Raw genomic sequence first — 18919 nt, forward strand, 5'->3', positions numbered from 1 at the left:
AAGGATTTAGATTGTTGTAACAAATTAAATGGTTCATTGCAATTTGTTTATTTGTGCATATAATGGGATACTGGTGGTGGATTTTACTGATTTACAATGAAGGTTCATAAACTACATAGATTAAAAAAAAAACAATGCAAAAACAAGCATATATTTTTTTAGGACCAAAATAGACCTTATCTATGAATATACAGTAAAGTTATAGCTGGCACATTCACTCCAGTTCTAAGTGGACCATACACACATCTGTTTTACAGCCAAAATATGTTTCGAACCAGGTGTAAATTATGCATACATGCATTAATGTATTTTAATTTGGACAATACAGAACATAAAAGTAGTTTGCATTAAATGAATAATGCAGGCAGAATCCCACAAATCACAACAAAACAAATAAATAAATTGTCCCAATAACTGTACTATTCTGAAGCAGCAGGTGTTCTACAAAACAAACAAAGCATATTTTTTTGCCACCCTAGAACACAAAAGTACATTACACATAGGACATACAGAAGCAACACAGAATGCAAAAAGGAGTCATTAGGAGATCATAATATTACTAATTGAGATGAGCTGCATGGACAAAAACAAAAATCCATTAACCATGCCAGATTAGAATAAGAACCCAGAATTAATTGGTCATTAGGGGCCTGATATTAACTCAACACTAATTCTTGTTTTCATCAAGGAATGCTTATGTGCAAAAAAATGCTAGGCCTGAATAAGTAACGTAGTAACCTTATATTCCTGGCACCTTTTAAAGGCACGCTCTATAAAAATCTAATTCTAGAATGGCAAAGTTGGTGAAGACATGGCGGCTGGGGACAGGGAACCACTGGATGGAATAGTTTAATTTGTGCCACGTGCATTTCTTTACATCCCGTTTTACAAGACAAGACCTTCGTAGATCGGTCCATCGGCCTCAGGGGACTCTTTCCGCAGGCGCAAATGCTCCAGTGTGTTGTGAAAGTGTTTGTTAATTTGCTCGGCTTCTTCGCTGGCTTCTAGGTTTGGAATATCTTCTCTTATCTTCTGAATGAGCTGGTTTAAGACTTGTACTGTCACCTGCAATGCAAGTCAAATAAAATAACCTTTTAGGTACCATTTCTCAAACTGGCAGCAAATAAGAGCAGGTACAAAAAAATAAATAAAATAAGCAGCCTTACCACATCATTTTCTTTTTCATAAAAGTAGACGTATCTGTTTAGGATTTCAATGAAGAGCTGGACTTGCAATGATGGGTCCATGCACTGGTTGGCAATCTTCAGAGCTTTCTTCAAGCACTCCATCACTCTCTTTCCATCATGAATCTAAGAACCAAAATAGAAAAAACTTATGACAAAACTATGCATCACCTTCAGGGTTTATATTTAAATGTCTGCCTTTTTTAAAATAAATAAATAAATAATAGGGGTGTAGCAATACAATTTGTATCCCGATATGCAGGTTACAATACAGTATGTAACACAATATATGTTAGTCAGGATACTATTTGTAAAATGCATTGTGGAAATGATTATTTAATGAAAACATAAAAACAAGATGGAGTGTATGTATTCATACCAACTACAAACCCCACATATTCTTCATTCAAGAAACACTTGGTTGTGAACTACAATGAGCTTTAGTAGTTGTGCTTTTGGTTTTGTATTATGATGCAAAGCATATATACCGCTATTGCAAAATGACATATCATGTAAATAAAGGATCACGATTCATTGATAACCGTTTACAGTCCTAATTACAATGTGCTGTGCTACCCTCGGCAGATGAAGAAAAATACTGATTCTAACAGAAAAAAAGGACTGTTCATCACCACTGTTTCTGCTTGACCTTTAGAGAACAGTAGCAAGACTGTCTAAACAAATAATGCTGAAGTCGACCACAGCCACAGTATATACATAGAAAATAAGGGATCATCCTTCCTCATTTACATTTTGCATTTTTACTATCAAAAGACATGCAGAATAAACCTTTCATCAACTGTTTGAACACTGCAGATGTCTGGAAGAGAAGATAACTACATACAGCTATTGTAGTTTGGGAAAGATTAATTCACTGAACACTGCAGACCAATAAATATGTTACATTATATATACATACATACATATACACACACACACACACACACACACACACACACACACACACACACACACACACAATTAAGCTAGTAAAAGCAAATTTGTCATACTAGTTTCCTACTTACCAACTTACCTTTAGGGCTGTAAAAATAAAAAGTTTATTACGTACCTCTTCCCCGTTCTTGTCGGTGTTTCGACCAGACCAGAAGAGATGTGCACAGATGCTGACAGCACGGCACTGATCAGGCTTCTTAAGGAGTTTTGAAGCAGCCAGTGCACACTGTGTCCTTAAAGGTTCATGGTTCTCTTCGCTGAAACATTTCATCCTCTCAAATGTTCCAATTATCAGTGTGATTGCTGCCAGCTGGGCCTTAGAATCACTGATTTCATCCTCATAAAGAGAAAATGCCTGAAGGAAATATATATATATATATATATATATATATATATATATATATATATATATATATATATATATATATATATGCATACATACACACACAGAAGTATATATTATATGGCGAGCATTAAATCAAGTATTCGAAACTAATGCCAGACAATTTTATTCTATATATGCGCCACAAAAATTACCACGTTAATACTAGAACAACCACAGTTATACTCATACCTAAACCTGCTGCCAGCAGTCTTTATGATGGTACATTTTAAACAACATCAATATTACAATGAAAGACAAACTATCGGATACAACTCAAAAGTTTAATTGAAGCAATCATATCAAACATCTGCACAGCCAAAATGTCGCATTTAAATGAACAATTAAACACACAATGGTTTATTTTCTAACTTACCACATATAAAAGCACTACTTCAAAAAATGGAACAAATCTAATAAAATTTAAAAGAAACTAGTGTGTAAACAGGTATATATATATATATAAGCTCTAAAAATTAAAGTAGTTTTTAATTTAAAACGAAAGTAACGTGTTAGCTCTTGCATGTGTCACTCAGTGCAGCACTGAATCCAGGCTGAGCTGCTGCTTTGCAGTTTTCTGATCGTAATGTTTCTGCTGAAGCACTGTGGCTAGCTTCAAGATAAAATCTCTCCAACTGATATTTTCCCTGGTGCATTCCTTGTAGAAAACAAAGGAACTGATGGCTGCCAGGCCATATACAATGTATAAAAATAATATTGTAAGTTATATTAAAAATAAAAACATGTATTGAAGTCAGTCAAAATTACAGCTTTGTTGCTAGGTGGGCGGGCTTATAACTTCCTTATTTTCGTGATCCTGCCTTTCAAATGCTGTCAGGGTATTTAATTAGGAAAAGTTAAACGGACAACCACATAACTTTCAGACATGCAGAATAATTTAAATTTGAAAACCTCAACCTGTCAAAATGACTTCCGTGGCTACTGTTATGGTGGTATGCGTGAATAAAATATTTAACGACCTCTGCTCCTGAGGATTAAAGCAGGAGATGGAGACAGGATTCGGGCGCTAACAAAACTACTTTAATAAACAGGGTCAAAGTTTGGGTCAGGGCCACACCACAAAAAGAATAAATCCTTCTTCCTGTCTCTCACCCGCTCTTTTCTACACACACACACAGGCTCCGGCTCTATCAGTCCCCTCAAACACAGAGAAGACAGCGGACCACTACTCTCATGGGGGGGTCCCAAGTGTTACATGCCAGTTATCCCAGATCACCCAAGTAACCCATCCTTTATAACCCACAATTCACAAACTAAATAGGTTATGGAGGTTATTGTCAGAAAGACTAGGGCATATATAAGGATTGTGGGAAACCTTTGACCTCCAGGTCAAGGTCACAGAATACAATGCAGATCCTCTGTATCTGACATTCATACAAGAGGAGTAAAATCAATGAGCCAACTGATACAATTTTGTATAATTAAAAGGATAGATATGAACTTGCTTCCTATGGTGTTTGAATATATTAAATTGCAATTAGGTCAAAATAGCCTCTGCTTTTGCCTCTCTCAAAATACTATTGACGACAAACCAAAACCACTGATCCAACAATCAGCGATGGATCCCCATATCACTGTGAAAACACTAGATGTTCGAGGGTCTATTTGCCATATTAACCAATATATAATCACTTTCTGTATATGGCTAATTACTGTAGATTTATGAGGCTGTGTGGTCCAGTGGTTAAAGAAAAGGGCTTGTAACCAGGAGGTCCCCGGTTCAAATCCTGGCTCAGCCACTGTCTCCCTGTGTGTGACTCTGCACAAGTCACTTAACCTTCTTGTGTTCCATCTTTCAAGTGAGACGTTGTAAGTGGCTCTGCAGCTGATACATAGTTCACACACCTTAGTCTCTGTAAGTCGCCTTGGACAAAGACACTTGCTAAATAAACTAATAATTATAATAATAATAATTATTATTATTACAACAATAATAATAATAAAAAAATGCTGCATTACTGTTTGCAACCACTAAGGTAGACTACTAAATCATAGAATATAGTAGACTATATTGCGATAAATAAACCAAGACAAAAAATTTGCAAGAACATTTCTTATTTCTTTTTAGATCTGTTCTCTGCACAGCATTTTCAATATTCGGGATAGGTTTTCCAGATTTATATGCAAAAGATATTATTTATTTAATTGAGGTCTGGGTCCCCACCCCCCACCCCCCACCCCTACAGCGACTGAACACGATTTTAATGATATACGTGTTATCTTGGTATGGTCATCAGGAGGCAGTGTGCTGGCATCTTAAAACAACCCTTTACACTTGTATTACTTGTGGGACAGAAAGAAACCCTACCTATAGAAGCAATTCACATGTATCAACACAGGATCATGCGACTTCCTGTCTGTTTGACTTGTTATTCAGTTACAGCCATCTGTAAAAGTAGACCAAACTGTTTTGAAAATGGGCAGACTGGTTCAGGCAGGCTTATATAGTGTATACAACAACACAGCTTAGAAAAACAAAATGTCATTTTTATATATCTTTAAAATGTTCCATTTTCAGAAGAAAACAAACCATTGTATAATGCTTCTTAGCCAGGCTGGATTTCCACAAGCACCACCAACCTTCAGCTCTCACAGACTTACCTGCGACATGAACTCATACGCCACCGTCTCATGATTCTCAAAGCCAATCTCTCCGGCTGCCAGCGCCCCCTGCAGAAAGACCCGGAGAGGTAGCTCGGCCAGCTCTGCTTTGATAAGAGCACTGATGGTCTGGTGGGCGAACGAGAAGATCTTCTGGCACTTCTTTTCCCACTTGTCATCCTAGGGGAGTTTCAAGAAATGTAGACACATACAACAACTCTCTACACAAGCACATATACATATTTGGAGATGAACCCATTTTTTAATTGAAGAGGCAAGTATAAACAAAGACAAAATGTGAAAAAAAAGGTGCACTCTTGATTTCTTGGTGGTAATCCAACGCTGAATTTGAGAGGATTATTTATATATTAAGTAATAAAAAAAAAGAGGATTGATCCTCATGGACTATTTCAGTTCAGGCCTTTGTTTCAACCACATCCTATAATATAACTTGACCTCATTTGTAATGCAAAACAAGGTCTGGTATTTTCTCCTTGAGAACAGAAAATGATGCATGCTATCATGCAGTACAGAAAGGGTTAAAGAGAACATCAATTCATTCATATATAATTCACATTTCAAATTGCCAATTTTCTGCTTATGGAATTAGAAAACAATACAGATAGTTGCTAGATAAACAAAAACTGGATTTGACAGATGTTAAAATAAACACTCTGTCCGTGTTCTGTATAGGGAATTCCAACGCGAATGACTGATACTGAATAAAGGACATATGAAATATTCAATCATTCAGAAACACAAGGCTCCCCTTTCCCTGCTTCGTATTTGCAGAACGTTTTTTCACTGAACGAATAAGAGTGCTCTTAATGCACAGCCTTCCATTAGATGGGCTGAGACTAAATAAAACTGCACTTGAAATCGGCATTCATTATGAACTAGCAATTTACTACATTCTCTCATTGAAATAACCTCTTAAGCAGATTCCAGCTTCAAGGAATATCTTTTTTTTTTTTTTAAAGAAGCGTTTGTTCTTTAAGTCTTTAATTATTTTGCTCGCAATTTACAGCCAGGCTAACAACTTGGTCTGTCTGTTAAACAAAAATGGGGAATGTGTTTCTTGAAAAAAAGTTTATTTTCTTGAAATCTTTAATGATGAAAAATATTAAGCTTTTTTTTTACCTCCATATACTCTGATTGTGTTTCTCTTTAAAATCTTAGTCACAGTCATCTTTGATTTCAGATTATTTTTATATACGGAATACAGAACACCAAAAACTTTTTTTTTTTTTTTTTTTTTTTTTTTTTTTTTTAATATTCAGTTCTAAAAGGAATTCAACCTACCACTTTTGAGCTCTCTTTATACCGGAAAGCAAGCCGATATGCCGCAAATATCAAAGGGGGTAGTGTGTATCGAATCCTCTGGTTCCCACCCGCACCAAAGTGCTTCCTCGATGTGTTTAGGATCTTTTGGGGAAAAAATAAATAAATAAATATACTATCCTTTCACATCATTTAAATTGAGCATGTATGCTGTTTTAAAATGGTAAGGAGAGTTTAATGATCTCCAAGAACTAAAACTGAAATATATTATTTAAACAAAAAAATATGGAAGATTACGGATGAAGAGCGACACACTGGCAATTTCAAAATCAGATCATTCCAAAAAGTAATTTAACCAAAATCGGAGCTTTAAATGGATAGATGGACTGCCAAGTCTCTACGCCTATGATGTTTGACAGCTACGAGTGATTCAGTCTGCATACCAAATACTGCTGGTCGGGGTCCTCTGAGTGAAGCAGGTGAATGAACCTGCCCACGAGACTCTGCTCCTCCGCAAAGTCTTCTGGATCAGGGTCCTCCGTGGGTTGGTCTGGCTGGTCCTGGATCAGGGTCGACACTAGGCTCAAGATGGCATCCACCTGCGTCAAGAAATGTAAACGCGCCATAATACAGTTGCAAATGTTACAATAACACATACTATCAGCAGTTTATTAATTCCCAGTATCAGGAAGGCATTAAACACAACTTGTTCAAGTGTAGCCTATCAAATAAAAGCATTTTAAAAATCAACCAAAATCCTCCGCTGCACCTTGGGATTTTGAATAAATCAAATCTGGGCTTTCTAATTTTATTCCCAAAAAGGAAATATCTAATTAATAAAAAAAAAAAACAACAAAAAAAAAACCCAACAGCTTGAAGTTAAAATTCTTAAATTCTCCATCCGCTGCTTAAAACCATGTTTGGAGCTGTGAATGCATATTTGTCTCCTGTCTTTTCTGGTCCCTCGATGCAGCAATTTAAAGACCACAGAAAAGAAGAGAAACTGTCAGGCCCTGGCGACTGGTTCATCCTGTTTTAGTCGGGGGGGGGGGGGGGGGGGGGGGGGTGTCAGGTACTTGATCCCATTATATTTCTTTAGCTGGCACATTCCCTTACCCCTATACATAAGGACAAGACAAGATTGGAGCATAGGCTGTACACATCTCAATATATAATAAAGTGCTGCATGTTATTCGCGTTTATATAATGTCTCATCCTAACTAAGCCAACAGTGCTCACCCTATAAACCTGGCACTTCATTAAGGACCGTTCACACTGGACGTGGCGCGGCAGCACAAAGCAATTTGTTACAATGAAGGCGGTCATCCGCAGTGGCAGAGGGAAGTAGCACTGAAGCGGCACCGCAGAGCGGCGAGCAGGAGAAAATAATTTCAACTTTCACCGCGACATGACGTAAACTACCAGCAACCAATCAGGGGAAAAAGGGAAAAGCTTGTGGTTCTGATTTCTGATTTTCCAGAGTTGTATAATACAACATTAAATAGGTTTGAAATCTGCCTTCATCAAACCGGAGCTCCTGTATCAGCCGACGATATTTGCCGTAGCTTTTTCTTTTCTTGATGATGTCATGGACCAACAGCAATGTTACATTTTTTTCTTTCTCTGGTAGAGCAGGGCCATCACAATTCTCTTTTTTTTTTCGCTGTTCACTGTTCCAGGAACTGTGGTGTTAGATGCACAGTACCAGACTGTTTTCACTTTACAGTGTGTCCGCCCCCCCCCCCCCCCCCCCCAAAAAAAAAGTCTGATATCATGGCGTAGCAGTAGTTGCATTTCTTAATCATGTGTATAATGCTCAATAATATCAATGCATAATGACGCCTTTAACTCACCCTTCTTTGCCTATACCCAGCCAACCAGACAAAACTCACCAAGAAAGAAATAAATTCTCAACTATTAAAAGAAAAATGTTTTGATTTTATTTTAAACACCACAATTGCCTAATATTTTCGGTAATTGTGGGGGGATTATGACCATGTGTTTGGGGGGTTAAAATTAGGTTTTATAAAAAAAATATATATTAGTTATATATATATTATATATTATATAAATATATATATATATATATATATATATATATATATATATATATATATATATATATTTTTTTTACTAAGCTTTGTATCTTCTGTATAAAAACTGTTTCCCTTCCCGCTGGCATTTACTGTTTGTTGCTTGTTGCCGTGACGTAACAGACCGCCCACTGACTTTCCCCTGCTGCGCTCGGTGTGAACAGTGGTCTGCGGGGAGTGCTGAGCAACGCGCAAGGAGACAGCATGCGTGCTGCGTGCAGTGTTTACAGCCCTTTACAGTGAGAGGTCTTTAGAAAGTAAAAGAAAAGACCACTCAAACAGCAGCTGGCCTCACTGGTGGGAAAACAACTAGGATTCAAAACTGAAAGCATCTGAAGGTCAGGTCCTGTCATCAAGTTGCCTTTCAGAGTTGAGTGTGGGCAGGGAATCATACAAGTGCATTAAGCTCAGTCTTAATTAATACCTTGCTAAGAGTCTAGACCTGCATTTTAACCTCTGAGCAAAGTGCACTTAAAATTTTTAAAAGTCTGCCTGGAAAAGATTTTCTGCAACAATACCTAACAAATACAGCAGAGAAATGTCACAGAATTATGACCACCACTTTCATAGAAACACTTGTACAAAATAAAAGGACTTGATTTCAATTCATATTTTAACTAGAAACATAGATCTCAGACTATAGCTAAACCCGTTGTCAAAATGTTTTACACGGTCAAATATAATCTCTTCATTCAGCAACTAAAGAATTTAAGATAACTCATTTAATGTTTTTTTTTTTTTTTTTCTGTTCTCAACCAAATTACAGGTTTCTCTTTCGATTCATCTCGCCAGTCTGCAAGTTGAATCACACACATACATCTGTGTCTAATTGCACATTTGCAGAGAATCAGCTCACTGTCTGCCTGTCAAAACTTTTAAAATCAGAGCTACAAAAGGCAGCGTTTCAGGCTGGCAGACTAATAAATTGCCACTGTACAGAAAGCTAATTTTATGTCTAAATCTAACCCTGGGATTAAATGACATGTGACATCTGGTTTTAAAGGGTCTGTAAAAGGGCTTAGCAGACACAATCTCCAGGCAGAAGCTATAATGCAAAATGTACACAATTACCATGGCTGGAAGTACCAAATGCAAGTTATTTGTACCATTGTACATTGATTATGAGTGATGAAAAGTAACAAACAATCATACCTGCTCCTGTGCGATAATCTCTGTGTTATAATCTAGAGCATTGCTCAGGATGTAGCAACTCATGTTCTTTCGAGACTCGTAGTCGAAGTACTCAAACAAAGGATGGAAGTGTTTCAGTTTCAGAACCGTCACAATGTTGTTGTAGGTGTCGACGGGGATCTTTAGCAGTCTGGTCAGCTCTCTTGATACTGCACTGCTGGTTGCAATACTTAAAAAAAAAAAATACAAATAAATAAATAACAATAATTATTATTATTATCAACTATTAAAGCCCTTAGAATTACTAGGTTTCCTGTAATATACAGTTTGATTGTATTAATTTTGTACCACAACACTTTAAACTTAGGATTTAAAAAAAAGCTGTGTGTAGTTCCAATTCCAGAAGCACCTTGTACCCTACCACCACTACCCTGTATGCATAAAATAGGTTATTTGAGCAGTTCAGCAATAACCTGGGTGGAAACTATGACAAGTGAAACTTGGCAAGTATTTTAAAATTATTTTAAAAAGTATAGGTTCTTTAAAAAAAAAAAAATCATCAAGTATACTTTTTCATCCATGTATTATTATTTAATTATAATGTTTTGTACAGCACTGGTTTCATGTGTGAAATGTGCCCAGCTGCTGCAGAACACATCACCCAAGTATCACAGTTCAAGTAATGTCAGCAAGTAATATCTCAGCAAGTAACGTTTCACCGACCTATACAATTAAATGTGATTGCAATCTCAACCAGGTCTTAATCACAGCTTTTGAAGCGTTCCTGTTTATTTCAGCTACCCCAAACCTTTGGAAACCTACTTGAGGTCAAGTGAAGCGGCTTTGAAGAGCCTGCCACCCACATGGTAACATAGCAATTTGCATGATTATCAAGTGCAACCAAGACATGAAAGAGCTATTCAGATACTCTACTCTTTTATTATATTTTGTGTTAAAAGAGTGATGTATGTTGGGGGGGGGGGGGGGGTTTGGGGTGCAAAACAAAGAAGCTGTTTGAAGTGGGATTAAAAAAAAAACAACGATTTGGGTAGCCCTATCTTTCCTCCATATTTAAAAAAATTTCCTACATTTTACATCACACACAAGGTGCTGACTCTACTTACTGTTCAAGGTTTAGTTTGTTAAAGATTTCCACAGTTGTCTCCAGAACTTTGTCAACGTAGTCCACCCGGTCAGGATAGCACTTCATAGCCAGATTGATGAGGGACACTTGCAATGAAACCACATCCTCTGATGGCATGTCCTGTCTTGACTGGAAAGACGACAGACCAGGTCACAATGTACCATCATTGAAAAAAAGACAGGTGTTCAAGACAAATCTTTTAAAGATCCCTTCTCCAGATTAACAGACCGACAATGGAACTAAAAATATGAGGTCCCTATCTACTTTGACTCTTTTACCATATATCTGAATATTTGTATAAACACACTTATGTAGGTTATGATCAATAAAAACAAAACAAAAAAAAAAAGCTACCTGGATAACAGTAGCTACTTGTTGTGAGAAAATATCAAACAGTTTAATGTCAACTGGAATTCCAGGGCCATCCTCTCGATGAGCAAACAATGCAAGCCTGCAATAAAAAAAATTAAAAAAAGTAAATTAAAAAATAAATACAATAAAGCAACTAAACAAAAGTAACATATTGCTAAATGTCCATATCCAATATGTGTTTATCTGTTTTATAATATATATATTATAGCTGTCACGCGATTAAAATATTTGATCGATTAACTTCTGAGCATTCGTTGATTATAAAAATCGGCAGATTAATCGGTGCACATTTTAAAATAAAGGGAACAGTCTTATAGTGGGTCCTGCACAGTAATGCTTTAAAAAAATACATACTAGACATGAATAGAACATAAGTAGAACACAGACATTACATTGTGCACTTACATTAATGTACTGGAGCGTTTTGTTGTTTGTATCTGAAGAAACTGTTGGCATCCAATGCAAACTATGTTTATATACAGTATATAAATGTATACAGTACTGACTGTATACTATCTCCGATATATATATATATTTTTAATCTGTCACAGTGACGCACTGCAATTCCGAAATCCTGTGCTATTTTATTCCCAGGAACTACTGTTTCAGCACTGAAAAGATCTCTGTTTAAATATAAACCCACTGTTTAGAAAGATACTCAGTAGGCCTATTAGTGCACTACAGATTTGCATTACTGTCAGGTAACTTACAAGTGCATTGCGGGTTTACCACAAAACAAACAAACAAAAGATCTACAGGTTGTTTTCATTTGCTCAAATAAATTAAAAGCCTAAATCTGAAGAGCAGAACACAAGTTAAATTACACACAACTGTACTTGTACTTACATGATGCATTGGAGAGTTTCGTTGTTTACTTCCAAAGAATGTCGGCACCCGTCCCATGCAATCATATTAACGCCAGCAGTGAAAAGAGACATCTCTCTCTTTTTTTAATTGATCATTTATATATGATTATATATATATATATATATATATATATATATATATATATATATATATATATATATATATATATATAAAGTCAAGCAGTCTGAGATATGAACCCAGTTTTTTTTTTTTTTAAAAATGCTTAATTTCTTCACCAAGAAAATTAATCCCTCGATCACAGTACAATGACATGGGCATACAGCTTATCTATCTTATCTAGCTAACAAAAAAAATGCATACATGAAAAGCGGTTATTAAGTAACAGGAAATGAAATCACATTTCAGTCCTCAACTGAATGCACAATGCCCTCCCCCCCATTCTACATTCCCTCTTTCACTGACCTGTCAATCAGAGCAATGATGATATTTTTGACATTCACATGTTGGTGCAGCTCAGCACAGGACCTCAGGAAAGGATTGAGGGTCTGAAGATGAAACTCATCAGGAAAGACCTAGAGGGGGGTTGGGGAGGCCATGAACATTGGAAATTATGCAATTTACAGAGTGGCAAAGTAGAAGACAACAATAGTTTACTCAATGACAAATTACGCCTACAGAATAATGAAAAATGCACAAAATAAATATGCAACTTTTATTTGAAGCTTGCGAGCATTTGTTTCTCATGGGTGGGAGGGATACTCATTATCTTCTATAAATCTGGAACGATCTCAGAAATTCATCAAGGTTTGATTTTCTTAAGCTGCAATTACTGCCCGCTTCATGTAATGAACAAATGAGTCACAATGTAAGAATTACCTGAATAATACATTCCATGAGGTATTCTTGAGCAAGGGCATCTCTGCAATTTACCACTTGCTCCAAGATGCCAGACAGCACAATCTGAAATCAGCAACACATGTAAATGCATTATAAGATTTTTACAAATTGTTAGCTGATGTACAGTCCATGGTACTAACACACCATTTATCTAAACTTTGCTGCTACATTTAGAAATACTAAAATAAACTTCATAAATGGTATGACAAACATGGCGGTCCAGTAGTTAAAGAAAGGGGGTTGTTACCAGGGGGTTCCCAGTTCAATCACTTACCTACTGTGTATGACCCTAAGCAAGTCACTTAACCTCCTTGTGCTCGGATGAGGCGTTAAACTGAGTTCCTGTTCCAAATGATTTCAGCAGCAGCTGTGACGCAGAGTTCAACCCCTAAACTCCAAGTCATTTTGATTAAAAGCATCAGCTAAATGACTTCAAGTGTGTGTGGGGGTGGTGTTTGGGGTTAATCTAGTAGCTTCAGAACGAGAGCATCTCTCAAGACTGTACCTGTTTGTATTTCTCCACATTAACTCCCTCTAACTGGCTCAGACGGACAAGGTTGGTCCCGACAAGAATCCTCAGCTCCTGACGCTCTCGCTCCCTCTTCTCCCGGTCTCTGCTGTGACCCTGATGCTGCATTCGAACCCACAGCTTGTTCATCTCCGCAAAGTTCAGCAGCACAAAGTCCATCGAGTCGTTAATGTCTCCAGTAGTCTCCTCTCTAAAAAGATTAGATGCAATTAAAACATACTTTTGTTATCCTTCATACTCTTACTTTCCAACAATATGCTGCAGATGGTTTAATTAGGATGTTAAATACTGCCAAGTCAGTCAGGAACGATGGGACACTTATTAAACTGAAAGCATTCCTCATATCTGTTTCCATAAAACCTTAGTGAAAAAATCAGAAATAAAACTAAATAAATAAAATACTTGTCGGGACACTTTTTACAGATATTGGGCCCTATTTTAAAGTAACTGACTGTCTTATAGTTATGTGTTTTTCTGAACCCACAAAGAACTAAAGTGGAATTAAGATTAGTGTACCTCACTATGCAGTGCTAAAAGCAAATGGGTCAAAAACAACTAAACATCACTGGCACAAACTGACAATGGAATGCAGACGACCCTGGGCCAAGTGGATTAGAGGTGCAAGAAAGTGCTATTGACTTGAAGCCAACGATCTGAAGCACAACAATCTGTTGAGTGTGGGCACCTGCACATATAGGAAAGGGACAATGCATTCCACTGCACATAACGGGAATAATCATTGTTAAGATTGTATGGCTTTTTTCATACCTAACTCTTTGAACTTGAACAGTCATTTAAAAAAGAGGAAATATACTGGGTAGGGAAAGCGAGGCTGCAATGGAGGGACAGTGGGTTCATGCACAAACCCTTCATCGTTGGATGACTAGGTTTGAAAGTGGCTTAAGCCATTTTGGCCAGAGATGGGGTTGACTGTACCACCACCACCACACTGAAAATGCATTCTTACTCTGGCTGTTCTCCTTCGTCCGGCAGGATGTTTCTGGTGCACTGCAGAAGGTAGTTTCTGAGGAAGAGGCCTCGAAGGGGATGCTGCACTCCTCGGCACATTTCCACCAGGTCCTTCAGGATATCCCTCCGAGACTGTGGAAACGACTTCACGTACACCACACCCACAGTGATCAGCAAGTAACTGTAAACAGACAGCAGTGCAAAACACAATCACTGCTGGGGTAGCCGGCCAAAAACAATTTAACGGTTGCATACGGCCACTAATAAAAATTAAATAAATACATAGTTAAATAAATAAATAAATCCATCATTAAATCTAGCTAACATACAGTTAAACCTGTTTATTAAGACCAGTTAAGGGACAAAGAAAATGTTACCTTAATAGTGGTGTATCATGTACAATTGATTGGCTGGTAGGTCTCATTAAAGATGTCTAACACAGGTTTGGTACATTTGGGACTACAGATGGTAGCCTTACTGAATACAGGGGGAGGGGGGGATCTTAATATTGAGAGCAACTTCACACAACTGCCAACAGCAACAAACTGTCACTGGAAAGTGGTCTTAATTATGAGGTGGGCTTAGTACAGAGAAACCTTGCTTTAGGCCACCTTTGTACAAAGTGTTAAAAAATATACTGAACATATGTGAAAGAACATGCTGAATTTTAGGTTAAGAGTCTTTCATTTTTCTATTTTTTATTTAGCACACGGTAACCAGTGGTTACATCAACCTGAAATGGCATCCAAGCTGTTAAAAGCCTGCTGCTCTCTGCTGGTGTCTTAGCAATAATGCTGAATGTAACAATAAAAGCTTCACACATATTTTTAAGGCATGATAGTATAACACTGAAGTTTCTTTACAGCCCTGATTCACAGCGTTTCATTAAAATAAACATCTGCTTCTGACACCTAATTACAAAATTCAGAACAAGCAGCTGTTGCACATGGTGCAGAAACGATCCTACAGTTAATAGTGATAATTACAAAATGTTAAAATATTCTGCTGACAACAGCCAAGCATACTGCTCTTTCTATATATGAATACTTTCCAACAGAAATGTGGTCTCCAGTAGGCACCTAAATAAATAAGTTGTTGTCATGGCAGTCAAACCAGTAGGTCCTCCAAGCACTGCAGACTCCCACCACACATGACAATTATTGAGAATCTTACCTTACAGCAAATAAGTAATTAGTAAACCATAAGACATATTTTTACCACTGGGTAGTGAGAGGATCTCATGACAAAGCAACACCTGGCACTTCCGCACTATGCTCTATTTAATCTATTGATGTTGCAGTGAAACCACATTCAATACAAGCTAACCAAAAACAAACACGTAAATAACCTGCAAATTCCAACAACAAAAGAGATTACTTCACAATACCCATGACTTTTTTGTGTGTGAAAGTCATTTTGCCCTTCCCATGTAGTTAAATAGTGGTCTCAAGTGGACATTACTGCAAAACTGAACTAGCAGTTAGTTTAGCACCATGTGAAAAATACCTGATCTAGCAGATATTGCTAGAAAGGGTAAAAGAAATGTGGCACAGCAGAGGCCCAGTCTGATAACCTCAACCATATGGATAGACTTATTACCATTATACTTCACCCAACACTGACCGAAGCACCACATCAACTGGCACAGGTGATCCTTAGGGTTAGGGTCACGGTCATAGCAAACTTCAGGAATTCTACCCATTGCCAATCTTATTTAGCAATTTTTGTCAAAAGAACTTACAGCCTTGGTATGATGTTTCCAGCATACTGAACTAGTTCGTAGAGATCTGCCACCTTTCTGCCTTTAGCAAACTCGTCAGTCAAGTATACCTCCAGGTAATGCAGTTCATCAGAAATGGCCATGTCTTCAGTCAAAGTTAAGCCAAAAAGTCAATTCACTTGAAAGCAAAAAAAGCAGCAGGGTATTCAGGCAACATGTACTGCATTTTGAACTATTTCAAGTTGAACCTCACATAAATAAATTACTTTAAGTTTGAATCATTAACCAATCAATTTCGACAGCACTATAGTACATAATACTACAGGATGTAAATTTAGCGTGTGCATCCCTACTTTAATGGGAAATGCACAAAATATTTCTGAATGTACAGGCAATGCATTTACCAAAGTTCAGTCAGTTAAACGAAAAAAACTCCATCAGAAGTCAATGGCCAAACTGTCTTTCTTAACTTCTTGGTCTCCTTATTTTCCTCATGTTTTTGTTGCAGTGAAATGAGGATGGGAGGTGATAACAGTAGCACTGTCAAAGGAAAGGATACAGAGTTCGTAATAACTCTTTGGTGATAGCATGGAAGTCCTCAGCTCTCCAAGCATGTTTGAGGCATGTTTCAGAGCATCCATAAGCTTGTTCTTGTCCTACAAACAAAAAACATCAGCGTCAAAGCATGTACATAATTTTGAAACACTCAATCTTAATATATGTACAGAATTAACAACCCTCAAGCTTGATACTGTATTTTACAGCTGAGAGGTCAGAGATTAGTTTTTTTGAATACAATGGCATTTGTCATTTTGCATCAATAATGATCAAACTTTAACTACAATAAACATTAACCATGAATCCTCTAACAAAGCAGAGGGACAGAATTAATCAACACAGAGATTGTCAGACACACAGCTGTACAAGACAAAAAGAACTGCAATTAATTTGAACAGGCTCTTCAAAAGCATGTTTCTTTAGTGAATCAGATGTTTTTTTGCTTTTGGAGGAATGGTGAGTAACAATTGGGCTTACCAGGCAGCGCTTCATCTGAAAGGACTGGACCTTCACAGCCTGAATTGCTTCATCCAGGAGCTTTTCCTGCTCATCCTGAGGAGACTGCTGAGTGGCAGGCTGAAAGATGACACACAGATTTTGTTAAAAACAAATGTTGTCACACTGCAGTGTCCATTCAATGTGCATCTAACTAAAACCATGCTTTACACAACTTTAACATATTTAAATGTTTGTGTAACCCAAACAGCGTACGGGAATCTATTGTATGGGTGTCAAGTTTAAACATATACATGATTCTGCGTAGTTCCCTAAACTCGGAGACATCACTCACGAAATCGATGTTGTGCGTAACTCATTTGCTTTATTTTTACCTTTCATTGGGTGAGCCTGTCCCTAGACTATGCCTATTTGTGAATCTGGCACAAATTTCAGTTAACTGCAGTGTAACAAGAAAGCCCTGCTCCACTTATCACAGAATGTAAAAAGTCAGTTATTCCAATTAAACTGCAATAGTATTTTCTAATCTTTCCAGCAAAAGAACCAATGCCCAGAGTGCTTCAAATACTCGGATCAAAAAGCGGTCATAGTGAAACTTAAAAGAACAAATTGTTCCAATTTTAATTAGAAAAATAAGTTGATGTTGCATTTAAGCTGGAACTGTGTCGTGCAGAAACACTCCACACAGAAACGTTGTTTTTTGTTAGTACTATGGAGCTAGTAATGTTTTTACCTGTGAGACATTTGCAGTTAAATACACTACTAGTCTTTAACAAATAAATTACTCATTCGACATACCTGTCTTTCATTTGCATGCATACTGTTACACACAACATGAGCGTTTATGCACGGTGTTAACATTATTTCTGTATTCTGAACTACAGTCTTAATAAGTATAAAGAACACTGACTTCGCGTTTATTTTTTTATTTAATCCAGAGCGAAATGACTGACAACGACGACATTTGTTAAATGTACTGTATTGTGCGTTTATTTGCATATAACATATACAAGGCATTCACTACTCTATGTTATAACTTGAGTTTAAATACGCTTTGTATTGCATATTTGGTAGTGTGAACTTACAAGTTATCGGCACGTCTGACAATATTCCTTATTACCGTGTGCATAGTTAACTTTACGATAATAATAATAATAATAATAATAATAATAATAATAATAATAATAATAATAATAATATACGGTATTACAAGTGGAATTTTTTCCTAATAGAACATAGCAGGACGGCCACACTAGGCCTTTGCGCCACCCATCTAGTCGGACGGTAATTTAGTTTTTTAAACATGTTTTACTCGTTGCAAATCGAAACCGACACTTCTAGACAGCAATGCTAATTATCCTCACTATTATTTTGCAGATGTGCAACTAATTCATCAATAACGTTAAGACTTACCATGATTACTGTGTCTATATTAGGAAACACAAGCCCCGTCAATCTCTCCAAATCATGTGACTGATGCCCTCTAACCCTGTGACGGTCACAACTAGGAACCCTCTCATTGGTTAAACCCGAAACCCTGCCATTGGTTAAATGCGATGAAGAAAAACACAACCAATCGACACAATGGTATAATATACCTTGATATGGGGGGACAATAATAGAAAAGAACCAGTAATAGAAAAGCTATTTGCTGTAAACTTGTATTTGTTTCTTAGTAGTGCAAATTCTACTGTCAATAAGAACCATCAAAATACTGCTGTCGGCTGCAAACAGAGGAATATTTATGTTTTATTTGGCTAAATTTTAAAGGAGGTCGTTATATAAAGTGTAGGTATGCT

At 37.0% G+C, this 18919-nt stretch overlaps 1 protein-coding gene across 1 annotated transcript; it reads right to left on the reverse strand.

Moving 5' to 3' along the window:
* Positions 1-32: 32 nt before the first annotated feature.
* Positions 33-18602, reverse strand: LOC121296190 (vacuolar protein sorting-associated protein 35-like). The gene is made up of 17 exons (XM_041221468.1): positions 18534-18602; positions 17142-17240; positions 16666-16762; positions 16128-16251; positions 14385-14567; positions 13394-13607; positions 12868-12951; positions 12454-12563; positions 11146-11242; positions 10772-10920; positions 9669-9876; positions 6867-7022; positions 6445-6567; positions 5143-5322; positions 2254-2493; positions 1167-1310; positions 33-1065 (listed from the first exon to the last, which is right to left on the reverse strand). Exons 1-17 carry the CDS (start codon positions 18534-18536, stop codon positions 886-888), a joined length of 2391 nt encoding a protein of 796 aa, XP_041077402.1. The 5' UTR covers positions 18537-18602; the 3' UTR covers positions 33-885.
* Between the last annotated feature and the right edge of the window lie 317 nt (positions 18603-18919).

The sequence above is a fragment of the Polyodon spathula genome, chromosome 21 (genome assembly GCF_017654505.1).
Source record: "Polyodon spathula isolate WHYD16114869_AA chromosome 21, ASM1765450v1, whole genome shotgun sequence".
Lineage (NCBI taxonomy): Eukaryota > Metazoa > Chordata > Actinopteri > Acipenseriformes > Polyodontidae > Polyodon > Polyodon spathula.

What these genes read in the sequence shown, in the direction of transcription:
- LOC121296190 (XM_041221468.1), bottom strand. An exon ending in TTCAGATGAAGCGCTGCCTG is followed by an intron (nt 16,763 to 17,141) that starts GTAAGCCCAATT and finishes TTTTGTTTGTAG; the next exon opens with GACAAGAACAAGCTTATGGA. An exon ending in ATCATTGCTCTGATTGACAG is followed by an intron (nt 11,243 to 12,453) that starts GTCAGTGAAAGA and finishes TTTTTATTGCAG; the next exon opens with GCTTGCATTGTTTGCTCATC.